We start from the raw sequence: 10422 nt of genomic DNA, 5'->3' as shown, positions 1-10422 counted from the left end.
ATTAGTCTGACAGGGTAGGCCAGGCTTGGCAGGAGTAGAGCTGTGTCCTGGGCCAGCCCCACGCCAAGGGCAGAGGATGGGCATGGCAGGACTAGGCTGGTGGCCCTAGGTCATAGCCAGAAGCACTTGCCCAGTGTGGCAGGGTGTGGCCACTGAGGCGGGGAGGTGGCGGCGGGTGGGGGGGGGGGAGCAGTGCTTGGGGCGAAGAGGCCACAGGTCACTCTGTTTATTCGGGTGAGCCCCGAGCACGGGCCTGGTCTCCAGAACAGACTGCTCTGCTGCAGCAGAAGGGAGAGGTGAGTGGGAGGCCTGCCGGAGGCCGGGAAACAGGCCCTGGGGCTGGCCCTGGCCGTGGGTAGGGTCACTGCTGCGGGGGTCCTGGCTGCTCCTCAGGGAGGGGCAGGTAATCGGGGTCTTCCTCTGGGGCATCCAGTAGCAGCTTCCTGTGGGGAGGGGTGCTCGCTGAGCTGAGGCCAGCTGGGGCCCTCCATGGGGCAGGGAGCCCTCTGAGGGAGTGGAGGGGGAGGGTTGTCACCCCACACTCACAGGAAGCTGGGGGTGTGTAGCAGCCTCTTGCCTCCAGGCTGGTTGGGGAAGACATCCTCCAGGAAGTAGTAGATGTGGCCCACAGCAATCCCTGGGGAGAGCCGGGGAATGCCAAGGCCACCCTCCACCGGCCAGAGCCCAGGGCCAGCAGAGCCTGCCCCAGGCCTCCATGCAAAGCCCTGGAGGCCCAGCCAAGCCCAGAGCAACCTCGGGCTCCAGAGCCAGAGTGCTCAAAGTCCTGGACACACTGCCAGACCAGGGGCAGGGCCGGGGTTTGCCCCAAAGGACAGGCTTACAGGGCCCAGAAGGGGGCAGGACCAGGGGAGTGGAGGGCCTGAGGACATCCAAGGAGGAGGAGCCGTGGCTGGGACCTTGACCCACTCCACCCCACCCCAGTCAGGACCCACACAAGCACCAGTAGGTCAGACCTGAAGATGTGAAACCTACAGGCCGGCTGGCATGTTCCAGGGGCTGTGAGAAGCAAGAAGCTGGGAGGGCAAGGCTGGGGGGTGGGGTAAGTGAGAGGTCAGGTGCAGGTGAGAGGGAGGGCTGTGCGGGAGCAGCCAGCCTGGGTGGCCCTCCCACAGACCCTCGGGTGCCAGACAGCCAGCTTGGGATGGGCTAGATGGACAGGCAGGCTCACCCAGCAGGTCCACGAGGATCGAGTTGCCCAGCAACAGGGAGAAGCCCATGAGCGCCCAGGGCAGGAATGGCGCCTGGAAGGTGAGGAGGCCGAAGAAGTTGACCCTCACCCGAGGGCTGCGGCGGCTCCAGACGTACACCAGCATGGCGGTGAGGGCCTGGCCCAGGAAGAACAGGCTGCCCAGGAGCCCCAGCAGCTGGGCCAGAGTCAAGGTGCTGGGAGGCCCTCCTGCAGTGCAGGCCTCAGCCCTACCAAGGGCCCTGACTCCTCAACCCCTGCACTCCTCCCACTGGTTTCCCTTCCCCATCCAGTGTGCCCTTCCAGTCAGGGCCACAGGGGATCTGCTTCGCATCTCCACCTCACCCCAGCCTCCAATCACGGCCTATCCCTGCCCCAGTTTCTCCTGCTCCTGGCATCAGGGCTCAGCCCCCAGGCACCCCACCTGGCTCGCCTGCATTCCCGATTGGCACTCTGTGTGCACACTGGAGGTGTTGCCCTGGCACCTGGAGCTCAGCACACACTGCACGCTCAGTGCATCCTAATCTGGGGTGACCCGCTCGGTCCCTCCCCGGGCCAGGCGCTCAGGTGGGGCCCCAGGGCAACACAGGCTGGACGCAGAGGCCTGAAGGATACGGTCATGAGGACGCCCCCGAAGAGAAACATGAAGACGAAGTCGGCCTTGCGGCCGCGGAAGGAACCCTCCTCCAACATGCGGCAGTAGCGGAAGCTGGGCGTCCGTATAGGAAGGGCCACCGGGCCGGCCTCAGTCTCCCCGCTCCGGCCGCCTCCTGCCCGGCCGGCCCGCCCCCTCCCCTCCCCGCCCCGGCCCGCTGCGCGCGGGGAGGATACACGAAGAGCATGTTGAAGAAGAAGCTGAATCCCAGGGGCCCGAAGAAGAGGAAGTTGGTGACGAGCCTCCAGACCTGCGAGGGGAGCGCGGGCGGTCAGGCCTGGCGGGCGGGCGGGGAGGCAGGGGCAGGGGCGGGGGCGGGGGCGGGGCGGCCTCACCTGGAACTTCCGGAGCACGAGGTGCGGGTTGAAGTAGAGCTGGAAGGGGCTGAGAAGCTCCAGCTGCTGCGGAACCAGGGGCGCGTTAGGCGCTGCCGGCGAGCCTCCGTAGCCATGGCGACTTCCCCACCGCTGTAACCATGGCCACCCCATTCCCCCGCCCCCCACCTGTAACCAACCACGGCGACCCCCGCCCCTGGGCTGTAACCATGACGACCCCCAGCCCTGGGCTGCAACCATGGCGATCCCCACCCCTGGGCTGTAACCATGGCGATCCCCACCCCTGGACTGTAACCATGGCGACCACCCGCCCGCCTGGCTCACCACCGCCGCAGTGGTGAGGACGCAGGCCGCGGTGTAAGTTCGCGTCACCGCCGGCACCTGCAGGAACTCGGCCGCCACGCCCCGCCACGCCATTGAACCTTCCCAGCCCCGCGTGGCCCGACAGCCGGCCGCGCTTTTTAACGCGCCTCCACGCCCCGCCTGCCCGCCCTCGGCCAATCCGCGTCGGAAGCTCTGCACGCCCAGGCTAGGGGGCGTGGCCCTGAAACAGGTAGCCAATACGGGGAGGAAGCGGGGCGCCGGGGGCAAGACGGGGGTGTGGGCGGGGGGAGATTCGGGCCAATGAGCAGGCCCAGCGACTTAGCACGTGGCAGTTGTTGTGATGGCTGTGGCGGCCGGCGGGAGAACTTGCGGCCAATGAGCATCTGGTCTCCTCGCGGCAAGCTGGAGAGGACCAATAGGAAGGGCCACCACAGGGGCGGGGCTAACTACTTGTTAGTGGAGAAAAGATGGGATCCCGGCCCAGCGACTGGAGGGGCGGGGCCACACGGGGGCGTGGTCGGGGCTGGCTGGACTCAGAGCCTGGCTGCGTGGCTCTGCTGTCCCCCTGGGGCTTCTTGCGACTCTGGGCCCGTCCCTCCTCCCTCTGAGAACCTGAGACAGTGCCACCTGACCTACAGCAAAGGAGGCGCTCTGCAGCGTGTCTCAGTTCCCGCACGTCCAGGGCTCCACTGGAACACGCGCCTCCAGCAGGAGTCTTCCTGGGAGTCCTCGAGGAGGGGCTGCGCTGGGGACTTGAGCCTTCTGGGGGACGCGAGGCTGCTGAGACGGCTGGAGCAACTGGACGGGTTAGAGACGCCTCATTATTTTGGTGGAAAGAGAAACTCCATTTATTCATTCTAATGAAGAAAGTCCACTGTTTATTGAGCACCGACTGTGTGCGGGCACCGTTCTGGATACTGGAGTCACAACAGCCAATAGTGATGCTGTCCCTCATGGTGGAGCCGAGGAGACAGGCAGTCAGAGGCCCGTGCTAACATGATAGCTAGTGTAGACAGGACTCTGCGCTGACGGATTTAGCCACGTGGGGGGTGGAGGATCCGGTAGCCGGCCCCATGCTAGATGGGCTGATCTGGGAAGCCTCTGCGAAGAGGTGATGCTCGATTGTCACTTTAAAAAGATCCCTGTGGCTGCTGTGAGAACAGTAGATAACCAGAGGAATCAGTGAGCAGGGGGAGGCTGCAAGGGACATTGGTGGCTTGGGCAGTATGGAACCTGGAGGGCAAGGAGGAGTGGGATGTGGGTTTGCTGGCACACCGGACAGAGCTGTGAGGTTGGAGTCAAGAGTGACATCGAGGCCTGAGCCACAGAGTGGATGGAAGGCAGTGGCCTTTACTGACATGGAGAATGCTTGGGGGAAAGGCGGGTGGGTGAAGGGTCCTGTTCTGGCCTCATTGAGTTTGGGCACCTGTGTGACATGTACCTGGAAAAATCCAAGGGTGATGTTGGGGTAGAGGTCAGGCAGGCTGTGCAAATGTGGGTGTCAGTCATCAGCAGACCAGTGGCATTTTGGCCTTGGGCCTGCGTGAGATGCCCAAGGGGCGAGGCTAGATGGAGAAGAGAAGAGGCGGGGCCTGGGCAGCTCGACCTTCAGCGGTCGGAGAGGGAAGGGAGACCCAGCCAGGGAGACCTGGGAAGGCTGGATATGGGGCAGGAGCTGAGCCAGGAAAGGGCCTCCGGAGGAAGGCAGGGAGAAGGCCCTGAAGACGTGGCCTGGGAAGGACTGTGGGGTGCAGCCATGCCAAGGTCCCTGGTGACCAGGATAGTGACAGGCATGAGGGAGAGGAAGGTGCCCAGATGGACGTGCCTTTCCCACCATGGGGAGCTCAGCCTTGGATGTAAGTGTGGAAGATGAAGGATGCCTCGGACAGGGCCCTGAGGTCCCCTGAGGAGACTGGACTGGGGGAGAACCAGCTGAGAAGCTTATCTCAGGTAGATCCCATGGAAATGAGGGACCTATGAGGGCCCTAAGAGGGGCCTCCTGGGGAGTGGCTCATAGAGCCCCCGTTCTGGAGGGGAGGGGAGTGGGGAGAGGCTGGGAGCACTGAAGGGGGATGTGTGTGTGGTTCAGGAGTGAGGAGAGGTCAGCAGAAGCTGGCCCAAGGTGCTGAGAGGGGGGCGGTGGGAGCAGGCTGAGGGACCCCCTTGGACAGCCTCCATTTTCCAGGGAAGCAGCCCAAGGTCAAGTCTGAGGTGGGCGGTACAGAGTAGATCCCAGCCAGGTGGAGGTGTGGCAGCAGGCAGGGATCCAGGGCTGAGAGCGGGGCAGGTGCCTGCAGGGCAGGGAGGAGCCAGCAGGGAGGCCTGGCTGCCTGTCGGCCTGGGGCAGGGCAGTTGTCCCTGCCTCCAGCACTCAGCAGGCGCTGGCTGGGCCTCCACTCAGGGTCAGGGCAGGGCTGACAGGAGGCTGTCGTGGTCCACAGGGGCCTCTGTCTCCACTTCTACTGGGGCCCATAGGGCAGGTTTCGGGGCGGAGAAGCACATTCCTGGGAGGCTGGGAGCCCAGGGTGGAGTGGCTGTCCGGGTGGGATATCCAGGGGAGCAATGGCTGAAGTCTACTACGGATACCCCCTTCTCAGAGCCCTGGGACCCTCAGATGGGGAAACTGAGGCCCAGGAGGAGGCAGAGCAGGGCCGGGACAGACCTCCAACACCAGTCCAGGCTTTTCCTGTCCAGTCTCAGGCCCAGGACAGGCCACTCTGGAGACACCAGGTCCACTTCTCATCTGACCCTCAGGCATCTCCAGACAGTTCTTTATGGAGAGAAGCCCCGGGCATGGCACGTCCATGGCCTGGAGATGCAGGCAGGCAGTGTGCTAGATGCTCACATCTGGGGAGCTCTCTCCCAGGCAGCAGGTGGCTGTCCTGCCAGCTAGGCCCGCCTTCTCTCTCCTGTGCTGAGGACTGTGGCAGAAGGAGGACCTGTGGTCCCTTGGCAAGGTGACAACGGGCCCTGCTCCCCAAGCTGCCTCTCTGGTCTGGTGACCCTGCCTGCTGCAGAGCAAGGAGTCCTAGTATCCCTAGCTCTGGGAAAATGAGGGGTCCCCTAAACCTTCTATCCAGGCTCTCCCAGTGCCATAGGCAGGACAGCAGCCCTGTGTGCCCCCAGGCCTGCCTTTCCCTCACAGGCCTCAGACACTAGGAGAGGCCCTCACCAGCCCCTGGGGACACCCCTGCCCAGCTCTCTGCAGCCCCACATGGCACCTGATGCTCCCCCGGAACTTTCCAGTCCTCTCCCTCCCCTCCCCCATGCCTCACCACCACCACCACCTCTTTCTCAGGCCTCAGACTCTCTCTTCTGGGGGTGCCCCGGATCTCTGGCTCCTTCCTTCATTCATTTTCCTCCCTACCAGCCCAGATGTTCTGTTAAAGAGCAGAGAAAGGGAGAGTGGTAGAAACACCCCCTACTCGAGGAAGCCCTCCTTGAGGGGACCAGAGCTCCCCTGTCTTCTGTTAGGGCCCCACACACTGAATTTCTGAGTGGATTTTATCCCAAAGGCAGCACATGCCTGTGGGAACAAACCGGAAGACTCAGACACAAGGCGAGGGTGTGTGGGCGTGTTGGAGGCAGCTGTGCTTTCCTCTGACAACACAGGGTGCCCCTTGCTTGCCCTGAGCATCCTCCGTCAGGGACCTTTCCTTGGGGGCTGTGCGCTCAGTCCCCACCTCTTCCGGTACATGGACCCCCAACTGTGGTGGGTGTGCCTCCACCGTACCTCCAGCCAGCCCCTCCCAGGAGCAGCAGTGTCCCCTTGGCCCTTTCTGTCTGAGTCATGGATATTTTTAGGACCGAATCCGGAACCCACTCCACAGCAGCTGCTCACAGGCAGAGCACAAGAACAATACACTCTCCAGATGGCTGCTTCAGGCCTGGGCAGCAGAGGGAACACTCTGGGCCTGGCCCTCTGAGCCTGGTAGCAGAACCCGGACTTCCCAGGAGTGAGTGGGTCTCTCCATGGGATAGGGAGGGAGGAGGCAGTGTGGGGCCCGATGAGGAGGATGAGTTGGCATCAGCCAGGGCCGATGGGACCAGCCTGTGCAAAGGCCCTGAGGTGGCATGGAGGGACTGAGAGAAGGTGAGGGCAATGAGGAGGAGCTGCGTCTGATGTGAGGCTGGAGAGAGCTGGGCCAGGCCGAGCAGGGCCATGTGGGCTGTGGCCTCTGTCCCAAGGGCAGTGGGAGCCATGGGAGAGTTTTCAGCATGGGGGTGAGGTTAGGATCAGGTAGCGGCTCTTTGGAGGGAGAAGGGGTTGAGAGGAGAAGTGGTCACAGCAGAGGAGGATGGCAGCAGCCTGCAGTGGTGGGCGTATGACAGAGGGAGCGAATGGGTCAGGAGGTAGAAGCCACAGGACTCAGCGCTAAGACCTTGGGGAGGGCCGGGTTTGGGAGGGAGCCCACCCGTTGGTTTGAGACAGGCCAAGTTTGGGGTGCTGTGGGGACATGACTGCCTCAGGCAAGCCCTCCATGGTCCCCCCAGCCCGGCCCTCCCAGCTCCTTGTCCTCTGCGGCTCCGGTCCTGCCCGCAGAAGGGCTGCCCCAGGCTCTGTCTGTCCCTGGGATCTGCTGTGTGCTGGGCACGGGCCGGCCTCAGACCTGGACTCAGGGCTGGCTCTGCAGCCTCAGGGCCAGCAGTGGACCTGGCCCCTCCCCGACCCCTCCTCCTCGGCCTCAGTGTCCCTGTCTGTGACATGGGCTGGCTGCAAGAGTCCATCTGGAGAGCCTCCTCCAGCTTGAAGGCTGCGCTCTGTTCTACATTGGGAGGTCAGAGATTCCGGGCGGGGGCCCCTTCCTGTGACAGCCGTGGTTGGCCTCCCCTCCAAGGCCAGTCTCTGCTGTGAATGAGCACCCGCCTGGGAGCGAGGATGCACTCAGGAAGGACTCTCTCTCCCAAGGCAGTGTCCCTGCCACCTCCTCCTGACCTGGGGCTCTCACGTGCCTGTGTCAGGAAGATCCATGGAGGCCTGAAGGGCACGGGAGGGAGGCAGTGGGGCCACCCCTGTCCCGCAGGAGCTCGTCCTTGGCCAGGGGGAGACTGGGATGCCCATACTAAGCAGGGAGGGGAACTTGGCTGGTCAATGGTCCAGAGACAAAGAGCCACAGGTCCTCTGAGGAGGGGCCGCCAGGCGGGAGGACTCTTGACAAAGACAGTGTTGGGATGGAGAGGGGAGAGGGCACGCTAGGCAGGGAGAATGGCTTGAGTAAAGGTGCAGAGGCAGGAAAGAACTCACCTCTCAGGGCTGAGGAAGACACTGCGGATGGGGGCTCAGAGCTCACGCTGGAGCCTGTCACTCTAGTGATAACAGCTGCTCCATGACCCCTCACCAGCCTCTGCAACATGGGTTTTAACAACCTCACTGAAGCCTCACCAGCACCTTACAAAGTAGGTTCCTATTACAGATGAGGAAACAGGCTCAGAGAGGTTAAGTAACATACCTGAGGACACACAGCTAAAGAGGAACCAAGATACCAGGGTGCCAGTCCTGGCTTTGCCACCATGAGAGGTGATGGAAGGAGCCAGTGGGGAGATGGTGAGCGCCCCCACTGCTGTGGCACAGGGGAGAATCACCACAGGGGGTGAGGTGCATCATCCGCCTGAGTCTGTGGAGGCCTCCCCAACCAGGCAGCCCTGAGCAGCCTCAGACCCTTTTCCAGGAGCAGTTTGGGTGCAAAACCACCCTGCCACCTCTGGGCCCCTGGAGTGTCTCTTACATGAGACTCTGCTCCCTCGAGGCTCCCCTGCCGAGCAGCTTTGGGCTGTGGCTCCCGCCTGGACCTTAGGTTCACTGTCTCTGACCCCCAATGGCTGGATGAGATGGGTCCTACCCCGCCCCAGCTGCAGGGCCAGCGGGAGCCTGGGCCCAGCTCCCAGACCCTCAGCACTGTCCCCAATTCCCACTTCCTGCTGTAGGTACTACGCAATGTAGTAAGCCACCTCTGCCCATGCCCAGAGCCCCAGAGGGTCTGATGGGGCCTCCTCTCCCCTGCCTCAGCTACTGCTGGGCTCAGTGGGCTGTGTTTTGGGAGAAGCAGATAATCTGCTTGGCAGACTTTGCCCAATGGCAGGGCCGGGGAGGCAAGTTCACAGCGACAGGAGAACGAGGAGACAGAGAGATGAGACTGTGTGACCCGTGCGAATGTGTACACCTGACTGTGTGACCCGTGAGAGTGTGTGCTGCCTGTCTGCACACCCAGGGCACACACACCACGGGTCCACACACCCAGGAGTCTTCACACCCAGTCAGGTCCGTGTGGCCCTGGGGTGTGTGTGTGGAACCTGAGGCCACACTGTCCTATGGTCTTGTCGACGAAAATAATCCATACCCAATCTATAAGTGAAAATTTGGGTGAGTTTATTCTGAGCTTAAATCTGAGGATTATAACCCGGGAGAGTCTTTCCACAAAGGAACAGAGCACTCCAAAGAAGTGGGGGTATAAGGGTGGTTATATACCCTCAAAGAGGATGTTTCACATAGGATTGAAATGTCCCTACCACAATAGTCGGGAGACTGCTCTGTCGGCACAGCGATTGATGGAAATAGCAGGTAGGTCTTCTGTCTCTGTGAACACAGCAGGGTGGCAGTCTGTTGTCTCCAGCTGGGTGGTCACAGGTGAGCTGGGAGGTGAATGCAGCAATCAGTTCCTAGCCTAAAGAAAAATGCTAATGTCGGGGGGAAGTTGCATCTTTATCTCAAGGGCCTTTGTTCTGGCCAAAGGAAATGTCTAAGCAGATATGCAATGCGTGCTCAATAGCCAGTCAGGCCCTTTTGGAGGAAAAAAAAAGAGAGAAGTCAGGCCGAATTAGGTTTATACCAAATGGCTTCCTCATATACTCCAATATATCCTATTGCTTGCCATTTTTATTTGTCAGTCTCCTACTTGTCACCTGCTGGCCAGGTCATCAGGCAGCTCTGGTCTGGCAGAGACCTGGAAAGACAGGGCAACCACTCTGGGTGCCCCTGCCCAAGACCAGTGATCAGAGCTCTGGTCAGGTGGACGGAGAGGCTGGGAAAGGCCCGGGCTCACCCGCCTCCTGCTTGGCTTGCATTACTGACATCCCTGCCCAGCAGCCCAGGCCCTGCTCCCATATCTGAGGAGGTGAGCCCCACACCAGGGGCTTGTCCAGCCGCTTGGACAAGAAGCTCACACTAGTGGGCTGGGAACAGAACCCAGGAGCCCTTGTCATCCCTGGTGAGGCCACCAGAATTCCTGCCTCTTTCCTGCCACATTTTGCTCAGAACGTTCTCCCGGCCCCACAGGCCCTTCACATTCTTGAGGTTTGGGGGCCTCTTTAAGAAAACAATACAAAATTACAAATGCAAGATTAGGTATCAAAGGGAATATCTGCTTAGAATGAGAACTGAACAAAACTAACAAGTTCATCAAAGCTGTTGAATACCACTCCAACTTACAAAATGAGGAAAAAATTCGCTCGCTGGTCAGAAGCGCCTCCAGACCTGCCTTACAAGTCATGTTAAAAGAAGTTCTTCAGAGAAGGAAAATAATGTAGGTCAGAAACTTAGACCTGCGACAGTAGCTATGACAGAAGCACAGTGCAAAAGTTACGTTCCCAGGCTGGCCCGGTGGTGGCATAGTGGTTAAGTTCGCGTTCCGCTTGGGTGGCCCAGGGTTCACATGTTGGGATCCTGGGTGCCGACCTAGCACTGTGTGTCAAGCCATGCTGCGGCAGCATCCCACATACAAAACAGAGGAAGATTCGCACAGATGTTAGCTCAGCGACAATCTTCTTCAAGCAAAAAGAGGAAGATTGGCAACAGATGTTAGCTCAGGGCCAATCTTCCTCACCAACCCCCCAAAAATTTACATTCCCTCTGGGTAGAGACGTGGTATATGTGCATAAGCCCCATTTCCTTAATGGCCTCCCAA

General features: G+C 61.0%; 1 protein-coding gene across 3 annotated transcripts; it reads right to left on the bottom strand.

Moving 5' to 3' along the window:
• Positions 1-211: 211 nt before the first annotated feature.
• On the bottom strand, positions 212-2712 carry LOC100147624 (derlin-3). 3 transcript variants are annotated; one of them, XR_011441332.1, is made up of 7 exons: positions 2522-2679; positions 2198-2263; positions 2039-2112; positions 1823-1916; positions 1190-1385; positions 547-1048; positions 212-443 (listed from the first exon to the last, which is right to left on the bottom strand). XR_011441332.1 is itself a non-coding variant. In XM_023647015.2 (7 exons), the coding sequence occupies exons 1-7, from the start codon at positions 2612-2614 to the stop codon at positions 362-364; spliced, it is 696 nt and encodes a 231-aa protein (XP_023502783.1). In that variant the 5' UTR covers positions 2615-2712; the 3' UTR covers positions 212-361. The 3 variants fall into 3 exon arrangements, 2 of the variants coding, with proteins under 2 accessions (XP_023502783.1, XP_023502784.1); XM_023647015.2 differs by having other exon boundaries at positions 547-637; positions 2522-2712; XM_023647016.2 differs by having other exon boundaries at positions 547-637; positions 2198-2260; positions 2522-2707.
• Between the last annotated feature and the right edge of the window lie 7710 nt (positions 2713-10422).

This window comes from Equus caballus, chromosome 8 (assembly GCF_041296265.1).
Source record: "Equus caballus isolate H_3958 breed thoroughbred chromosome 8, TB-T2T, whole genome shotgun sequence".
Classification (NCBI taxonomy): domain Eukaryota; kingdom Metazoa; phylum Chordata; class Mammalia; order Perissodactyla; family Equidae; genus Equus; species Equus caballus.
The sequence above is the reverse complement of the archived record's forward strand: the minus strand, read 5'-3'. Positions and strand labels throughout refer to the sequence as shown.

Bases quoted from the DNA above. Each gene is read 5' to 3' on its own strand.
- LOC100147624 (XM_023647015.2), bottom strand. From the start codon at position 2,614: ATGGCGTGGCGGGGCGTGGCGGCCGAGTTCCTGCAGGTGCCGGCGGTG. The intron at 2,264-2,521 runs GTGAGCCAGGCG...CTGGTTCCGCAG, and splicing joins TCCTCACCACTGCGGCGGTG to CAGCTGGAGCTTCTCAGCCC. The intron at 2,113-2,197 runs GTGAGGCCGCCC...CTCCCCTCGCAG, and splicing joins TCGTGCTCCGGAAGTTCCAG to GTCTGGAGGCTCGTCACCAA.